Source organism: Platichthys flesus, chromosome 14 (assembly GCF_949316205.1).
Source record: "Platichthys flesus chromosome 14, fPlaFle2.1, whole genome shotgun sequence".
Taxonomy (NCBI): Eukaryota; Metazoa; Chordata; class Actinopteri; order Pleuronectiformes; family Pleuronectidae; genus Platichthys; species Platichthys flesus.
In genome coordinates, this window is record NC_084958.1 from 12,692,041 (window position 1) to 12,711,297 (window position 19,257).

General features: G+C 42.2%; 3 protein-coding genes across 3 annotated transcripts; 2 read left to right on the forward strand and 1 right to left on the reverse strand.

The window, feature by feature from the left end:
• Positions 1-24: 24 nt before the first annotated feature.
• On the reverse strand, positions 25-4,364 carry alg3 (ALG3 alpha-1,3- mannosyltransferase). Its single transcript, XM_062404242.1, has 9 exons — positions 4,132-4,364; positions 3,178-3,277; positions 2,930-3,077; positions 2,609-2,769; positions 2,340-2,460; positions 2,026-2,231; positions 1,753-1,830; positions 1,140-1,283; positions 25-1,035 (listed from the first exon to the last, which is right to left on the reverse strand). Exons 1-9 carry the CDS (start codon positions 4,310-4,312, stop codon positions 855-857), a joined length of 1,320 nt encoding a protein of 439 aa, XP_062260226.1. The 5' UTR covers positions 4,313-4,364; the 3' UTR covers positions 25-854.
• On the forward strand, positions 4,353-8,875 carry mul1a (mitochondrial E3 ubiquitin protein ligase 1a). Its single transcript, XM_062404243.1, has 6 exons — positions 4,353-4,481; positions 5,287-5,440; positions 5,850-5,937; positions 6,061-6,181; positions 6,897-7,128; positions 7,253-8,875. Exons 2-6 carry the CDS (start codon positions 5,324-5,326, stop codon positions 7,745-7,747), a joined length of 1,053 nt encoding a protein of 350 aa, XP_062260227.1. The 5' UTR covers positions 4,353-4,481; positions 5,287-5,323; the 3' UTR covers positions 7,748-8,875.
• A 7,331-nt stretch (positions 8,876-16,206) lies between these two features.
• camk2n1a (calcium/calmodulin-dependent protein kinase II inhibitor 1a) lies at positions 16,207-19,257 on the forward strand. Its single transcript, XM_062405174.1, has 2 exons — positions 16,207-16,742; positions 17,381-19,257. The coding sequence occupies exons 1-2, from the start codon at positions 16,574-16,576 to the stop codon at positions 17,449-17,451; spliced, it is 240 nt and encodes a 79-aa protein (XP_062261158.1). The 5' UTR covers positions 16,207-16,573; the 3' UTR covers positions 17,452-19,257.

Sequence of the window (19,257 nt, forward strand, 5' to 3'; positions counted from 1 at the left end):
TGAAAACAAAAAACATTATCAAGGTGAAGTGGTATCTCAGTTTAATATAAAATGTTCAGTCTACTGCAAACTTTTCACATTAAATCTACATATGCGATGAATAATTTTTGGAATACACACACACACAACAGTGGATGAATCAACAAATCAGAAAAATAGCTTTGTTGTACACACTTGTAACATCACTATTTTATGAGTTTTGGCCTTGTACTGGAAAAAAAAGAATTTACTGTGGCAAGTGAAAATGCCAAAAGCTTCTGCCCGATATACAATACGTTCTTAGTAAAGTCTTTGGGATATAAATAAATTAATTCAATATACTGCTTTCATAAATACAATTTGTTTTCTTATTTGTGCCTCATTAAATGACTTGAAAATATTAGAGCATCACAAAAGAAATAATGATTGGGACTGTCCAATTATGGGTGACTGTACCTTTAACTTACTGAGTAGAAATATAGTATATGTAATAAATCCTTTTCACACACAAAAACATTCACATTTTCCTCTTTGTACTGTACTCCTCTCTTCTTATTATGTATTTGACAATGAAACCTGAGAATCCATGAATTCTTTCACTTTTCATCTCCTTAACTGCAAGACACGACTACATCGCATTTCATCGTGTAGGCGTCTGTCTTCAGTCTGCACCCACATGTTTGCTTCATTCACCTTTAGCAACGAGCGGAGATGAGAAGCATCAAATTGCTCATTTTTTCCTCGTATAAACAGTCTACCCCAGTGACCTCCCCCGTGCACCGGTGTTGTGGGGGGCTTAAATGAGGAGGGGGGGATGACGGCTGTCGGCAGCAGTCTTGACCGTATTCAGATGTCCGCTCCGATCAGGCCGTGGCTCACTGACGTTTGTCCTTAACAGGTTTGTCCTGTGGGTTTTCTGCAGGGGCTGGCTGCAGGGGCGGAGCCAGCCACAGACAGAGGAGGATGATGAGGTGGCAGACGTGCAGGGCGGCCGAGCTGCTGTTGGTGGAGGGGTACGTGTTCCACGAAAGCTCGATCAGACCCAGGATCAGGACCCTACACACAGGGACAGAAAGAGAAGGCATTGACATGTGACAACGAGTGTTTGGTTATCATGTCGAAATTGAAACTTTTTCGTAAACATCAAGCTTTCCTCTTACCTGAGCAGATGGGCCAGCTTCTTGACTCCACCACTCCAGAGCAGGAAAGGCAGTGTGTGGAAGTACCAGACATAGAACTGGTAGTGCAACGAACGACTGAAGCACATGCCGATGAAGTTAGAGGTGAACAGAATCAGTACTATCTGTGCTTGTCTGTTAAGGTCTGACACAGAAGCCGGTGATTTAGGGCACCTTCGCACATACGCAAATGAAGCTGAATAATAATTGCCTCCTGAGGCAATGGTACACTGAAGAACAGAGAAAGACGCTGGAGGAGATGGGTCGTAGCAGGCAGGAGGAGAATGTGCTGATTACAGCTAAGTAGGGTCACAAATGTTGAAGCTGTGAAGCCTCTGGTGAAAGTTCACTCAAGTTGAACTATACATGAAGCCACGCTGCCGATTTCCTTTGCTTTCCTTTTATTTGCCCCCTCACTTGCGCAGGTGAAAGTTTGCCACACCTACGTTTGCGTATGTGTGATTGTACCCTCACAGGAATATCATTCAGAAACATTTAACAGTGAGTGATAAAGATGCTGATGATGATTTCAAAGTGTCCTTTAAGGATACATTTTCTTCAAATTGTAATATATTCAAAATGAAACAAAAGGATATGATCCACAGAATTCTCCTGAGGAGGGATTTTCCTCTTGCCAGGCTCCTTGAGAAGATCGAAGATGCTCTCACCTGGCCTGTTAAGACAGAAAATACAGTTTCAATTATTATTCTAAATATCTAGAAACCCAGAATAAGCATCCATGACATCAAGTTCCAACTGAGCCAATGCCTGCTATTTTGTGTAACTAAAACCGGCCCTAATGTAACCAAAGATTTTATTCCATCTCATAAAACAAACAATGAACTTAACCTTCAAGTCAGTCGCTCACCTCTTCCACCGGCGGAAAGCAAAGAGCAGCAGGGCGAGCAGGTGGACAGCGAGCAGGAGTAAATGAAAGTTGCGATTCAGGAAGAGCATCTCGGGCAGGAAGCGCCAGTTCACCGTCCACTTAAACATGAACTGACGGCCAAGATCAAAAGCCCTGCTCACGTAACCACTGGGATTCTCCATGAGAAAAGGCAGGCCGAGCAGAATCTGTGAAATCAGGACAGAGTAATTAAATGATGATGTTGAAGACATTTAACATGAAAACTGGGTTATGCTAGTTATATGGTACCGAATGTTTTTATTGGGGATATTTACCTGTATTCCTGCGCACAGAGAAAGTTTGGGGATTGTCCTGATTAGACCAAACTCAGACAGGAGGAGGAAAAGTAGCCCGGGGGCAAACAGAAGCACGTTCATTTTCACAGACACTGCTAAACTGTCAGAGAGAGAGAAAAAGATGAAGTTGTAATTTCCTTGTGTAGCACATAATAAAAAAAAGTTCACATCACATCTGTGTACATTTTACTCTTGGCTAACAGAGGGAGACATCTCATTAGAAGCTGCAGAAAAGAGTCCACACTTGCCTGTAGATGGCACATCCCACGGTCCAGTATCCATCCATGAAGAGGTTGACAGCTCCAAACAGCAGCATCATGGCCACTGGGTCATTGAAGAGTCGCAGCACAAAGATGGAGTGGATCCTATAGGAGGCGCAGCACACAAAGAAGAACACGTAGGGCGGAACCTGGAGAAAGAAAGAAACACATTTTAATATACAACCTACAAATCTAAATTACAAGAGAACAGCCTCACATAAATCCACTGGCTACACAAACATTAGCAGCGTCATATTTTAACTTATTGCTGTATTGCTGTATTAATTCTTAACACAACCACCGTCTGACCTTCTTAGTGCGGTTGTATATCCTGAAGACGAACAGAAGAGTGATGAGGTAGAAAGCAGCGAAGATGTACTGAGCCAGACGTATGTTCACACCGTGGCTGGTGATGTAATAAAGAGCAGTGAAGATGTAGACAAAGCCAGCAGGGTACCTGCAACAACAAGGCGGCAATTATTCCCAGAATCCTTCACGCACATGACAACTTAACACAAGGCGGAGAATTCACAGCACTGTCGACCTGTGAAACTTACACCAGGGGACCCGTGTCTCCTTTAAGCTCAGTGTAGTCGTATGTCCCATTGATGACGCCCTCTACTTCATCCATGTAGGCTTTCCAGTCTATCTCAGTGTCTGCAAGAATAAAGATCAGGGATCATTAGGGCTGATTGATCATTGTTTACATAAATACATTGATTTGTGTAATGCGCGTCGACACATTGTACGGAAGGTGGCTGCAACTCAACTTATTGACACACAATAGATTGTTTGTCAACAACTCATTCATATTTCAGTGTATTTTACAATGTCAGGTATTTTCTACATAAGTCATTTTAAGTATTTATCAGCTATTATTTGCCAATTGGTGCTTCCATACTGTTTTAGCACGATGCACATGTACAGCAGCCATGAGAGGACCAGCTAATGCTAAGAATGTCAAACTTTCACTGGCTCCTGCTTCTCAACTATGAATAGTTGCTCGTTTCTTTTTTAAGTCGTTGTAAATGGATTAATTTTAGGCTTTGGAGAGAAAATAAAGCAAACAAAGATATAGACCTCACATGAGATTTGGAGATTATAATTTGTTTTTTTTCCATTCATATTTTTCTTGACTTTAAAAATGTTTTCCTTAGACTTACTGTATGTCACTTATTATAACTTAGTTAGGCCTATTTTTGACTCTTGCTGCTGTAATATGGCAAATTTCCCCATCGTCGGACTAATACAGGATTATGTTATTTGATCTTAAAGTGAAAAATGATCATGCCAATACAAGTTTACAGTACTGAGATTAAACCTGGTTATCACCGGCGCAGAGCAGGCGATTCTCTTTGGTCATGCAAGGACAGTAAACTCTCTCTGACAGGTGGCACTGGAAGTTGGGGGTTGGGTGGGGGGGCATGCTAATGCTAGCTACTTAGCGCTCGGACCCGTCCGGGCCAACGACGGAGCGCCGTAGCATGCTAGCTAGCCGCGCAGCTACTTACACGCCACTTTCTGTATGACCCACACGTTGATGCCGATCTCCAGGAGCCACAGCACGGACACGACCAGCAGCGTGTACTCCGTCTTGAACAGGACCAGGTGCTTGTCCTGCCACAGCGTCTGGAGCTTCCCCCACAGAGGGGCCGGGGAGCCGGGGGACTTCCTCCGCACACCTCCTGCCATGTTCGGCGGCGCAGCGAGCAGAGAGACGTGTAGTGGAGGAGGAGGCCGCAGTGGTGCGCGTGCGCAGAATTAGTCACGTGACATCAACTGCTTCCTGTCTGACGTCACGTGACATGGAAGACACCGTGAGGCCGATAATGTCAACTTGAGATCATCTTTTCTCTGACAGGTAGAAACAACCGTGTTATTCTGACTCCTCCGCTTTAACACAACAACACACCTGTATTCTTGTGTTGCTGCTGGTCACGTGATCAGCCAACAGGGACGTTCACAGCTGGTGAGGCTCCACCAACGGTAGCTAGCGAGTAGCTCTGCAGGATTTGAAAGAGGATACAAATGAAAGTAATGATTAAAGATTGTCTGTATATTATAACTAAAAGTTAAATATCAATATTAATATCTTAGAGCTGTGGCTGCTGATTTGTTAAAAGTGATTCTGTTAAAATTCTTTACTACGGTGCTCCTGGGGTGCAAAACACAACTGCAAATAAAAAACAACAACACACAACAGTATTTATGTTAAATGGAAAGGGAAGGTACCTGCTATGGACAATGTGTGTTGTTCTGTGATTTTGTTTTTGTTTTGTAAGATTTGTTGTTGTGGTCTGTGATTTGTTGTTGTGTTTTGTGATTTGCACTTCAGAGCCATCGCACATCCCTCATTCGTTTTTGTTTTAAACAGCCAGATCTGATGGTGTTTCTAGAATCTGAAAGAATCTGAATATAGAAACATCTTTTGTAATAATAACTATTTAAATATAATTTAAATATTCATGACTGTAAAACCCATGTATAAAAAAGTACAACGTATCACTTTTATGGATGGTTTTCTATCTTAGTTTGTAACATGACCACAGCTATAATTTGTGGTTAATTAATTGATCGACAGAAGACCAACCAGAAGCAATGTTGACAATTATTCTGAATCCCTGTATTAGTTGATGTACTCATATTGTTACTGGTCATTTGTGCAGGTCTGCTCCTACAGCAGGGACAGGAGAGCCAGGGACAATGGATGGATATTCTGTGAGGATCCCAGAGGTCGTGTGTCTCGGGGCCAGTCTCACCCTCTCAGGCATCTTCTACTATCTGTACAGGAAGAGCCGCAAGACAGTGGAGAGACTTGACGTTAGTTGTTTAACATTTCATAACTTTTCGTAACCTTTTATTTAGCAATTTATCACTTTTTCTGTTTTTCATGTTATCTAAACAACAGGTAGGAATGGGATTAGGTGTGAAGCCATTGAAACGATTTTCATATTACACAAACTTGAAATCCTCTTTAGGTAGAACGTTCTGAAAGAGGAAGCCAATCACCTAGGCCAGTTGTTACCTATTACAGTGTGAGGCTTGTGGCTGAAGCTGTGTCTACCTGCAGCAGTAAAACTTTTATTTTTCATTTCTAGAGGACTGAAGATGTAGACTTCGCCAAAAATTGGGAGGAAATTAATTTAATTTTCATGTGAAAGGAACCTGAAGCTTGTCCGCTGCACTGTGTGTCCTGCTTACGCAAATAGTGTGTGTATTGTGTTGTCAGGAAGCTCCACATTTCACCATAGATGGGAAACTCAAAAACATTTTGAAGGAAATTCCAGGAGCATGTCTACAGTACGCTGTCATTGAAGGTAATTGGGGTCTCAATTTTTTCTGATACCGACAAGACTTGATCCATATTTATCAACTGGAAGAGATGTACACTTTCTTCAACTCTTATTCTCTATTAAGTGTGTATGTGCTTGTGTGTGTAGGTGCTGTACAGCCAGTGGGCGAGCCTCTGACAAGTCACTTCCAAAAAGAAATTGTCGGCGTGTTGCAGAAAATAATGTTGAAACAACAAAGGCTGGTGTGGAATGGCCTTTCAAGCACTTGGTGAGCACAATACATGATTTTATTTCGACTAAGGATTAATAAAGGCCCAATCTCAAATTATTCAAATTGTAAACTTAATGTTCTCAGACTTTTTGTGTATTGTGATACAAAACCTCAATACCCCAACCTGCTGCCACTAATGCAGGTGCAGCCCACAGTATACATGTGTTTTGTAAACTAGAATGTTACTTTCACAAAGTCCCAACAGTCCCATCATGAAACCCCATTAATACTCACTAGATCCATATTTTATTTTGCCTGATGTTTTTAAAATAACATACAGGAAGTATCCTCTGAACTTAACAAAGTGGTTGAAAAACACCGTACAAAACAATGTTATAGAAAGTGAATAGAAGAATTCCTGGTTCCATCCCAAAAAAGTAATAGGTAATTTCTTGACTCACCCCTCCACATTTTGTGAGTTTTTCGTAATCCTGCTACACAGCCAACAAACAAATGCAGCAAAAACATAACCTCCTTGGTGGAGTTAATAATATGCACAACAACTATTGTCTTTCTACTTAGTGTCTTGTGTTACAGAAATGACCCTGAGATTTGCACAACCTCCATAAGAACCAAACTGGCTCAAAATTCGAAAACTGAACATCAGAGAGTCGTACTCTATATACATGGGGCATCCTCAGTTTATTTGATCCTGTCTCTCCTCTTCAATGTTGACTAAACAGACCCGTTTCCCTCCTTCTACCTGTTGCAGGACAGACAGTGAGCTTGTCTTGCACCAGAGAGTGAATGCAGTGCCCTTTGTGTTAGTGGGATCGGATGAGACCACGGTCAAGGTCCTGTGTCCTCTGCAAGCTTCCGGAGTCCACATGGAGATTACCCACGAGAAGTTTCACCAGCTCAATTACGGCCTGGGCGACATCGTAGGACAATACCTGAGTGGGGAGAAAATTAAAGGGCAACTGGAGACCGAGGAAATGCTCAAGGTTGGTTGTTACTAACAAACGGCCCCTGCAGCTGAAAAATTATTCATATCCACTGGAGAAAGTATGATATTTTTGGCTATTTTCCTCCACGATACCGTAAGCAAATTTTCCCCTCATTTCCCAGGTGGGTGCAACTCTCACAGGAGTAGGTGAGTTGATACTAGACACAGACGGCACCCTGAATCTTCGACCCCCTTCCAATAGTACACAGTACTTCTTGGGCAACATGGACTTTGACACCCTGCGACAAGACCAAGAGAACGTGGCTGTTTGGTGGAAGGCGCTGACCATAACCTCTGCTTTAGTCGGGGCGATGGTCGTCCTCTGGGTGGGTCGACGCTACTACTACCATCTAAAAGCTCAGTGGCAGCGGGAGCAGGAGAGGAGGGAGTTTGAGAGATGGCAGGCCGATGTAGCGGGCGCCGAAGCGCCTCAGGATGCGGCAGTGGAACGTTTAGAGAATCCCTGTGTGATTTGCCTCAATCAGCCTCGTAACTGTATTCTGCTGGACTGTGGGCATGTGTGCTGCTGTCACACCTGCCAGCGGGCGCTTCCACGCCGCCAATGCCCGATTTGTAGACAGGACATCAGCAGAGTGGTGCCGCTCTACCACGTCTGAGGCCCCTGTAGGACCTCAGTGGGGGTTAACCACCATACCAACTGTACTGGCTTTACACCTGATGGGTCTAAACTGCTGCAATAACAGTGACAAAGTAAGTCTTTGATTTCTTTATTTTCAAGAATAAAATATTCTTCAAAAAACAAAACGTTTGTACTGATCAAATGTGAATTTTGAGGATATAGTGCAAAGGCTTTGTTCATTACACTGTTACATTGAGGTACTTTTATCTGAAATTATTTAAAAATCATAGAGGAGCAAGTGTAAATTTGTGCAATAGAAATGTTTATTTTCCTACGTATGTATGTGCCTTATTTTGGTAATTTATATGACAGCTGCTGTCTCAGAGTGACTGTACCGTGAATTGCTTAAGTCTGCCCGTGAGTAACTAAGATCTTGTTTCAGACAGTTTCACTTACATTTGTGATTCACAGGAAGTAACAGAAACAAAGGTAAAACTAAGGCCGAGACGAAATGTTAAAGTTTAATTAATGCACTACAGACGGAGAGAGTGTTTAAAATCTTTGGGGAATTATTAATTGTACATACATAAAAATATCTTTACTTCATGTAAACAAGTCTTTGTTTTCATGAAATCTGATAAATGTCCTCAACTTATGTCAGTTGAGTTTCAAGACTATTAGAAATCGGTTTGTATTTTGCTTAAAGCAATTTTTGTGTTTTTAAACTTCATTGTCTGTGTAGCAGCAAGTTTCACATCTCAATGTTGATTGTAAACATGGTCAACACACGTTTGTAAAATGTACTCACCATTGACTGATCATCTCGGCATATAGGGTTTCATGGTGATTTGATGATATTGATGACAAGATGTGTTGAAGCAACTTACAATGAAGCTGAATAGGGCTTTGAAAATAAAATAAAAAACAATTCAGTGTTACAAATTGTTTATAATTTGTCTTGTTTCTTAAAGGGTCAACTCAAAAAATGTGAACTGATGAATGGCTAAACTCTAATATTATGACTTTTCAGCCCTATATAATAATAACATGTAACATGTGACAGATTATGCAAGATATTAAACCCAAAACTTTAAATGTAACAAGATAAATATGGTTTCAACCAGATTCATAGTGGATAAGCAGAAAATGAATGAACAGTTCTTGATCTTGTCTCTTTTTCTTTTGCAGTTCACATGGTTCACATCATGTTTCTTGTAAATAGCTAAATTATAATATTTTTAGTGTTTTTCATAAATTATGGTAGCTCTAGTGCTACACCTACAGTCTGGGTTTATTAATTGGACTTCAATTAGATTTGGAATAGATTCGGAAAAGATTCCAGATTCCAGATAGATTCCAGATTTCTTCATTGGTCCCACACACATGCACAGACACACATACATTCTCTGCTTTTTTGACCCATCCGTGTGAACACAGCAGCACACAACACACACAGTGAACACACAGAGCAGTGGGCAGCCACGGACGGCGCCCGGGGAGCAGATGTTGGGGGAGTAAGGAGCCTTGCTCAGGGGCACTTAGACAGTGGGGAAGGGAGAGTCCTCTTGGACTTGAACAGAGCCAGGTCTAGTCCATATCCAGGTAAGTTTTTGTCAGTCCGTGGTCTAAATTTGTGGACTTGATTATCTAAGATGTCCACATTCCCTGGTTATCATGGGATTGGAAAAAAAGAAAAAAGTGCAGTGTACAGCACTTGAAAAAAGTGCAGTACACTGGGGTCATCAGTTTTGGGCCTCGGAGTCGCCTTCATCTCTGAACCGAAGTCACACTAACTGGCCACTGTTTCTCTCAGACATTAGGGGAGCAGCTCATGTCTGAATGAATACTTGTTTCACTCAAAGTGAGATTTTCCTGATATATATATATTTTTTCCATGGGCACAAGTGCTTGTTGACAGCACCTGGTCTCTGAAAAGACTTTGGTGTAGTGAGTCATTGAGGGTGCTATTTCTGTCAATTCTAACAAGCAGTGAGGAGAAGACGTGGAGAATATGGCAGATACATGAAAAGCAGTGGCACAGAAAGGGAAGAGCTGGGGGGGTGGGGGGTGTAAGGTGATGAGTGAGGCATTGGGCCTGGGTGGGGGGGTGAAAAAGGAGCAGGTGGGCGACAAGGGATCCCATAAATCTTGCTCAGCGGTCATGAGGGTTCACGTTGACAAATTCTTCACGAGCCCTCTCAGCAGAACAGCAGCTGTGGCTCTCGGGGAACAAGACTATTCCTGTAGCACTCGCAGACCTCCGAGGGCACAGGGGTGGGGTGGGGGGGAAAACAATCACTTTTATTTGTTCAGTCCAGTTTAATTGAGTATATGAAAGAATGAAAAGGGCATTAACACAAAAGAGTGCAAATCTTACCCTCTGATAGGCCTTTGGAGCTAATCCATGCAATAGACTGATCCATTAATTACATTTGATATTATGTACAGTTCCAATAGAAATAAAGGCGTTGAAAACCATCTGATGACCCTTCATTCACTGTCCTGTGTTCACCTTTCTTCACTCGACAGCCTGTACTGGCTGACACTGACTCCAGTGGATGTTCGGATGGAATTAATGTACCTTGTTTAATCCACTTTGATACGTGAGAGACCATTTAAATGATATTATCATTCTCTAATTAGCCGTGCTTCCTGGGTTTAGCCCCTGATTTGTGAAGACGCAGACGTAGACGATGGCGGTTAAGTGAGGCAGTGGAGTTTCGGGGAACGGCACATCAGTCTGAAGCTTTTTGATGGATGACCGTGGCATTTGGCTCATGTTCAGAATCTTTGAACACCTGACTTTTACACTTGGGCCATCATGAGGTGGAGTTTCAGTGGAATATTTAAACTTCTCTGAATTGGCCGCGTTCTGAGCGACAGCTGGCAGGTCAGGGGTGAGTTTGGCACCACCTAGTGTCTAAACTGAGAAGTGCAGTACAATGGGCCATGGTACATTACATTTCATTTAGCTGACGCTTTTATCCAAAGCGACTAAAGGCTGGGCGCATGCTTGTGGGTTTTCAGGGACACGCAAGCCCCTTTGCGGGCCTCTTGTGTTCTTCTGACTATACGACAAAGCTCCGCGAGCTTCACTCACCCCGCAAGGCTGTGATTGGTCTGCTAACTACATCCCTTCCGGAGACACATTTCCTGTTTCATGCCCCATAATACCGGCAGAAACCAAGGAAGATTTAGAAGAACGAATATGGACCAAGTAGAAGAGCGTATGGCAGAAGAGTTCCGAAAGTAGGACCACTTGTATAACCCGTCATTTACTGGCGGATTTGTCCGCCAGAAAAAGGCTATGAGGAGCCACAGTGGCGATGTAAATAAACAGTTGACGACTGCCACACACAAAGAAGGCGTCTCTAAGGCCGTCTTCAACAAAAAACCCTTGGAGAACCATAAATTAAAACTAGTCCATCGACACAGCTGCGTGAATAACCGCAGCCGCAGTTTCTTTTTTTATATTTTTTATTTTGTTGATGTGGGCCAATTAAAAATCGATGGCGGGCCGCAGTTCGCCCACGGGCCGTAGTTTGGACCCCCCTGATGTCACATAATAATGATAAAATATTGCAGTTTTGCACACTGACATGCTGTGGCGTGGCTGTTGTTCCTTCAGGCCTATTCTGATGAAGTTAGATTGAACGACATGCAGCTCCAGTTCTGCAGGAAAAGTTTTTCTGAGAAATCTTTGAAATCCTGACTCCCCCTGACCTTATGTGCTTGTGCTCTTCACAGGGAGGGCTGGGGTGCAGCAGTCTTTTTCAACTTTGGCAGCCGAGCATTAGCAGACACTCCAGCAGACAGCAGGGGGAAAGGTAGAGATACGGTATCTCAGGAGAGAGAGCCATCACAGCGTGCCATCGTCCCTGATGCCAATTACCGCTGTCACCCATCTGCTTTTGGCATGCGGTGAGACGTGGGATATGTGACCTACTTTCCAACACAAGTGTGACTGCAGCGCTTCTCCTCTCATCAACAAACTGAGCGCCTCCTCCCTGAGGAGATGGAGCCAGGGATGGTGTCGCAGGGATATATACATTGGTCCAATATAAAGATCTTTTTGTTTGGCTTTTCGGTTTAAGTAGATATACTGGATTGCTTCCAACCAAGTATTTAGAATTAAAACTACTATATTTCCAATGGAGGATGGGAAACCATCCCTGTTGTTTGCAGGTAGAGAACTCTCTTCTCTTTAACCTCTTCCCCCAATTTACAACCTCTAATAACCACCTATGGGATATATGCCTCCATCACAATGCAATGAATAAATGGAAATCAGATTTTGTTGTCCACAGCATTAAAACAAATTCTTAAAAAATTAAATGGTAAGATATTTGTCCAGACTCGGTGTTCATGTTTCTCTGGATAATCCCCTGAAATATGTTATCCACAGTTTTCATGGGGACTTTAACCTCGACTGAAAGTACTATCAATATAAACTGTTGACAGTGAGATCTGAGGATTATCATCAGCAACACTGATATTATTGTTGGATATCAAGTTATCTCAGATTTGTAGAACTACAAAAACTTTCCTCAAAGATCCGGTGACGGCCGTGGTTCTCACGGTGGAGGTCAGGACCCTACATGGTCACAGGACTAATCTGAGGTTTCACAAGAAGATTAACAAGTAGGAAACTTACTTCTGCTTCTGGATATTTGACTTTTAAAGAAACAGATCTGATCATTAAACAAATTGGGGCTAGTTTAGTGAGCTGGAAATAAAAGGACGTAGCTGTTATCTCTGCTAAGGAGATTATGTCTGTTAGTTAGCAGCATCAAACAAAAACAACAGGATGAATTACCACAAAGCTTGGTGGAAAGATGGGTCAGGAAGAAGTGGATCAGGGGGCAGATCCGGGACTTTTTAATCACTATCATAAACATTGTAAGACAGGATGTTTTCAACAGTTTTCAGTGATTTCTGAGTAAATAGTTAATGGATCTTACCAGGGGAAAAAATCGAGATGGCCTGAGGGAAATCTGGCTCTTAATTCACTATAAGATGTTTACAAAAACATAATCTGTTGTTTGGTGGAGAGTTGATAGTTTACAGAGTATACTGAGAATCTACCTGCAGCATAAACAATAGGCTAAAAAGAGCAGAAAGAAAGAAACATAACAGTCAAGTAGTCGACCAGAAAGCCAAAACAATGAGCTGAAAGACACTCAAATGTTCCATTCAGATGGAATAGTTAATAAACATGATCAAGCTAATCATAGTTAAATGATCATATACATTTGAGTAGATTAAATTAAAACTGTGCACTACATGTATAGTTATAAATATATTTGCATCACTGATCAAAACAACCATTAATATAATGTTTTGATTTGAATTATTGTTGTATTTATGTGTGATTTATTGGAGGGTGTCCTTTGGTGTTTAGAAAGGCCCCATGAAATAAAAATGTGTTTTCTAAATATTTCTCAGGAAAATGCTGATACTTCAAGAGGATTTGGTGACAAGTTGTATTTTCACATCAAACACAGACTTCCCAGTTAAGGAACTTGAATCAGTCTTTGATCCCAGCGCTGGTCTCCCATGTGAATCAGATGCACCTTCTGACTGCAGCTGTGAGTGTGTGTATCTCAGCTGTGTGATCACTGATCCAAAGGCCAGCGCTCTCCAAGTGTTCCCACAATCTTTTGGAGGATGTTTACGCAGGAAAACAAACAGCATTAATCTTCGTGATGAGGAGAACAGATACACACACTACTTTCATTTGGTCCATGACTGCAGTTGGTGTGTGTGTGTGTGTGTCTCCACTTTCTGCTCTCAGTTACATTTTTAGCCATTTTTAGTCCCTGCTTCTCTTTCTCTCACTAACACTAATACCTACGACCTGATACTCACAGAATTGATCCTGGCTCTTAGCTCTCGACTTGTTATTTGTGTTTTTCCTCAGCTAGTGTTCCTCAAGGAGGAACATGGTGTGTGTATACACAATGTGTGTGTGTCCGTGTGTGTAAGTGCAGCGGAGCTCAGTCTGCCTGAGGGGAGAAATGGGGAGGGGGTGAGTGACTCAGCACTGTGATTCATTTGTAATTGGAGGCCGTGCTTCCAGAGCACACACACACATTTCTTTAGGGTAGGTGCCCTTGTCAGAGATTATGCGACTGATTGAGTGAGTCAGATCATTAAGAACTGCTGCTTTCTAAAGAGGCAGAGCAGGAAGAAGAGAAAAAAGGAAAGAAGAGGAGAGATGAGGATGTGGAAAGATCAATTGAATAAGACTAAGATGAACCAACTGAGAGGCGCACTGGGCTCACTATGTACGTGGCAGTGCATTACTGGAGCCTGAGGTAAGGAAGAGAAGTGTCCAGTTGGTGCGACACATCTACATTTCCTCCCAAAATAGTGATAATGAAGCAGCACCTGTTCCCATCTGGAGCAGCAGGTCAGAGTTTTCCCCACATCCTTCAACTGTGTCGCCGACTGATGACGTCATGTGAAATCTCTGGCCCTGGCTTGAACCCCTTTGCATGAATCTGTGGCTCCGCTTGTTGACAGCTGGAGGCGGCAGAATATTGGGCAGGAGGAGCTTTGTGAGTCATCCCGGTGGAATTCAGATGGGCTGGCACATTCATGTAACCTTTCATGTTGATTGTGGATCCATGTCAGAGACAACAATCATAATTGGATAAGGAATAATTAGCTGCAGTTTTAATCACTTTGCTTGATTTTTACAATTAGCAACATCCTCATTAAAATCTGTAACTGCTTTTTGCACAGAAATTGTCTTTTGGAGTTGGAGCCACCAAATGTGTTGGCTGCATGCCCACTTTGTATAATGGTGGTTATAAGAGACCCTCAGGGGACTCACTAACATGCTGAAGTTATATGGTGTGTTGTTTTGTTGGAACACTTACTTTTGACTGTGAAGGACATTCAAGAGCTTCTAAAGCACCACTGATCTCCAGATTGTCAGCTAGTCACTTCTAGGAACAATGCTTCAGTGGAAAGGTTATTCCATGTTTATAGATGGGTCTGCTGGCCCAAGTTGTTAAAACAGGGCTGCTCCAATAATAGGCTCTCCATCAGTTAATTATTTCAGCTTTTTATGAGACACCATATGCTGTGAGGACAGGATGTCGTAACATAGGCTGCAACACAAAAGGAGGCAGGGGAGAACGACGTCATTTCAGATGCAGCAAATGTAAAAATGATGTAAGCTCTGTCCGTGGTGCTGAAATGAAGAGTGTTTATTATGATCCGGCTCACGACAGCCCCAGATATGTTTCATAAAGGCATTATCCTGTAGATGTTAAATCAATCATGTTTCTTATTCTATGTAATACTGTCGTGTTAGGCTTTCTAGGTTGTTCATTATCTGCTGCTCTGTGGCACTTTAAAGTGGCACTCCAGAAATTTAGAAGTACACTTTCACAATGGTTCACTTAAATGGGGAACACAAGACACCGACTTCAATTATTTTTTTTTTTATTCCTCTGCAAGAGTCAAAAAGATTGGATTCTATACCAATGGTAGAGAGAGCTTCGTCCACATAGAAGACATTATACTTTAACTGTTAGGTTGTTTAGGTTTAACAAAGTGTTTTCATATCTGCATAAATTTGACAACTATATTATCTTGTCTTTAAGTCAGTAACTGCTGCTCTGTTCCAGACTCTTAGTTATAGTCAAGACAAGCCAGCAAAATATGATAAATTGAATTGTTTTTGAGCTTTTTTACAACTCGAAATGCTCAGAGCAGGTCAAACGTATCATATTCACACACACATTCATACAGTGCTAATGTATGAACTTTTTCTATTAACACATTCAAAACAAGCTGGCACAGCCGTCACAGGCTTTGGGGTTCAGTATCTTACACAAACTGCAGGAGATTGAACCACATACTTTCAGATTCGTGGACAAGCCTCTCTACCTCCTGAGCCAAAGCCGCCCCTAGGAATGCAAGATATACATCAAAATATAGGCTAGTACATTCAGTCGTGAAGAAGCATTGGGGTTATTTATTGAGGTTTTACTGCTACTACTAGTAGTAGCAGTAAAACCTCAATAGAAAAATACTCTGTCACAAGTAAAAGTAAAAACCAAATCTAAATTTCTAATGTTGTTGTAACCAACTACAGCTAACTAAAGCTTTGTATCCCTTCAATGTATTTTGTTGTTGTATATGCTAAAGTATATAACTTGATTATATAGACGCCCAAACTAGACAAATATGTCCCATAGTATAACACAAAAGTATTCATCCTTTAAATGTTATGTTCCATCTTAGTTTCCCTCTGATTAAACGTTCCTCTGTTCTAAAGAAAACTATGTTTTTGTTAACGTTAAATCTGTTTGTGCATTGATCAATTATATATTTGGCCTGTTGATGTCGCTCTTGCTCCTCTAGCATTTGGAATCACACAGGCACGCCCGCACGCACGTACGCACAAACACACACGCACAGCTTCAAACCCGGATGGATGACTTCACCGTTCAGCTTGGGTTTCCTTTATGATCCCGGGATCTCCCACTTCCCTCACCAGACATCATCCAGCAGCACAGGCAAACACAGCTCACTCTCCCTCCTGCTCTTGCTCTCTCCCTCGCTCGCTCTCTCTCTCTCCCTCCCTCACTCACACACGCTCGCACATACATATAACAGCGTCTCTCCCTGCAGCTGCAACACATCTAGAGACCACAACAAGCACCGGGACTTCATACGGCTCATCCACATCGAGTCTCCTTTCACAGAGGATCCCAGCTGGAGAGAGACTCCATCATCAGCTGCAACTTAAACCACCAACCAAAAGGGATCTACGGCTGCTTCGAGGAAGATCTTCCTTGATTAATTTTTCAAGCTGGTGATCCTTCTCCTCCTTTTTTGTGCCACAATGTCCGAGGTGCTGCCATACAGCGAGGGGAAAATGAACGGCTACGGGGCGGACAGCGAGGTCAGCCAGATGTCCTTTAGCTGCGGACTGCAGGACACAAGCGCTTTTTTCGCTTCGTCGCAGGCGAAAAGACCCCCGAAGCTTGGACAGATCGGCAGAGCCAAGCGAGGTAAACGACGGTTTTATTAAAGGACTCGTGCATGCTGTCATTATTATTCAGACATGGTCATGCTTGTTTTTAGTATGATGCAAAATGGGGAAAGTGTATTGTCCGTGTTTTAAATTGATTTAGTTTGATTTGGATCATTACGCAAACTGTGCGTAATTTGGATTAATACAAAACGCAACACTGCATTCAAATACCAGATTTATCATATTGCTCAGTGGTTTGACAAACTGTTTACATGTATGTTCTATAGAAATTAGCGTCACTATATGGACACACCCCATGTTTTGTCCAATAAAAAACAACGGGGTTAAAGAGGAAGGATAAACGCCTGGCTCGTCGCCATTACCGGGACTGAGTGTTTTTTTCCCCCACAAAGTGCGCGTACGTGTACGCTGCTGGGGATTTGCTATTGTGCTTTAATTCATTAATTTATTCACCTGCAACTCGCTCACTTGCTCTGTGCGCCATGTTCCGCTCCACGAATGAGAAGTGCGCATGGAAGTGAAATAAATGCAAACACGTACAATATCGGCTCCCTACAGGGATGTAATATAAATCTTATGATATGTCCGAGCTGCCCTGGTCCCTCAGTAAACATCCTCTCCCCTCTCTTCTCTCTCCCTTCTCTCTCTCCACAGTGGTCATCGAGGACGACCGAATAGACGAGGTCCTGAAGGGGATGACAGACAAGTCCTCACCCGGCGTGTAAACACGAGCGATGGGCCTTGCAGACTCTTTTAATTTTGATCACCGATTCGAAGCACTTGTCGGCTGTGCATGTTCGAGGACTTGCAGGAGAGGACGACGGCACGAAAGCTAGGATGGGACGATGGAGAAAAGGGCGAAGAAGAAGAAGAAGAAGAAGAAGGGGGTAAAAACGGAAAGAGGAAGATAAATGAGGAAGAGGTGAAGAAGGGATGAGAGAGAAGAGAAAGAGACTCTGGCGATGACCAAGATCTTTATCATGGGATTGCTGGCAATTCTTCAGACGAATCCCGATGTTTCTCTCCTGCTGCGCAGCACGATGTTGAGATGGCGGACTCCTGCTCTGTGTCTCAACCTCTGCTGACTTTAATGATGGATGAACTTGTCATTACTTCACGACCATCTTCTATTTCTTTCTTTCCAAAAAGCGCTGTATAAGAAACTCAGTAGTGCAACTGGAGGCTGGAGCTAAATTGCAGCCCTGTTTCAATAAGTTGTACAGTAGGTAGGCTTTAAGCTCCCAGACACCCTCCCCCCCTGACTCTCCCCCCCTCCCTCCTGTAGGCTTTGCTTTGTTGAGTCGGCGACGGTGCATTCAAGGGAGCTGTCCTTTCAGCACTGGTCCAATGCATTCCTGTTGCTGCTATAAAAACGCTTTTAAAAACAGACCAACCAAACTCTCGGGTCTACTAAATAGAGAAGACCCATTGTATGTAAAAAAACATATATCCGAGGATGGTGCAATGTTGATATTTTCTGTAGTAGAACCCCATCAGTTTTTGTCTTTGTTTTGGCGCCCTTAAAGAGCATCGCCGGCCACAGATTCTAACTGAACCGCAGGTTACATTCTTCTTCTGGCATTACCCACTAGTGGTTGAAGGTGCAGGCCGGCACCTCCATGTAGCTGATTTACACCTGCACATATCTTTTCCTCTATTTTTCTTTGGTCCTATTTTCAGATGCTCAGATATCCACAGAGGCCAGCCGAGATGTGGGGATTACAGTAAATATTTAGAATTAAAGTCATGAAATTGATGGGAAAAATATTCGTTCTATAATTTAGATTTTCTTTTTTTTTCGTGAGATTATCTGTGTTTCGTCTTCTATAAATCTAGAAGTTTTTTCTCCATCTATTTGCATGAACTCTCACTCCGGTGCCAATGCAGGTGCCACCACTCTTACCCTGGCACGCTTCTTTTTAAACAAAATCCATATTTGTATTTTTATATCTAAATATTTGTTATTTAAATGATATGCTAGTCTGTCGTCTTACAATTCATCAACAAAAATATTTCTACTTCAGAGAGGATATACAGAATGACACTAGGCTTCATAAGAGGCACATCTGGGATTTTGGTGGACAGGTCTAATTCTATATCAGAGGTTCGACCTTTTTTAAAGACTAACTGAATGTGTCTGGGGTTTTTGCACACATCAATGTTAAACTATTATTAAGAAATCGTATACTGTGACTTGAGCTTCGTTGATGACTTTGTTAGAAAATCGCAGTTTTAGATATATATTGCACTGTTTACGAGTATCCTCAAATGACACGTTGTTATTTGACCGACGTTGGACATTACAACCTTTGTTTTTTTAATTTTATTTATTTTGTACCATTATTTTAAAGAAACTGGATATGGTTTGTTGTGCATGAAACCTTAATATTTTCAATAATGAAACATCGTTTTATGAAGCAAAAAAGCAACAAAATGTCATGACATTCTAAGAATGAATCATTGTATATTATGATGCCATTTTCACTGTATTTGGTGAATCAATAAATGGTGACAGAAAATGTTAAATGTGA

Excerpts from the sequence above, each read along its gene's own strand:
- alg3 (XM_062404242.1), bottom strand. The coding sequence starts at position 4,312 with ATGGCAGGAGGTGTGCGGAGGAAGTCCCCCGGCTCCCCGGCCCCTCTG. Across the intron at positions 3,278-4,131 it reads GGTCATACAGAAAGTGGCGT|ACACTGAGATAGACTGGAAA; the intron begins GTAAGTAGCTGC and ends TTATTCTTGCAG. Across the intron at positions 1,284-1,752 it reads CAGGAGAATTCTGTGGATCA|GATAGTACTGATTCTGTTCA; the intron begins TATCCTTTTGTT and ends CAGACAAGCACA.
- mul1a (XM_062404243.1), top strand. The coding sequence starts at position 5,324 with ATGGATGGATATTCTGTGAGGATCCCAGAGGTCGTGTGTCTCGGGGCC. Across the intron at positions 5,441-5,849 it reads AGACAGTGGAGAGACTTGAC|GAAGCTCCACATTTCACCAT; the intron begins GTTAGTTGTTTA and ends TTGTGTTGTCAG. Across the intron at positions 5,938-6,060 it reads ACAGTACGCTGTCATTGAAG|GTGCTGTACAGCCAGTGGGC; the intron begins GTAATTGGGGTC and ends TTGTGTGTGTAG.
- camk2n1a (XM_062405174.1), top strand. The coding sequence starts at position 16,574 with ATGTCCGAGGTGCTGCCATACAGCGAGGGGAAAATGAACGGCTACGGG. Across the intron at positions 16,743-17,380 it reads GATCGGCAGAGCCAAGCGAG|TGGTCATCGAGGACGACCGA; the intron begins GTAAACGACGGT and ends CTCTCTCCACAG.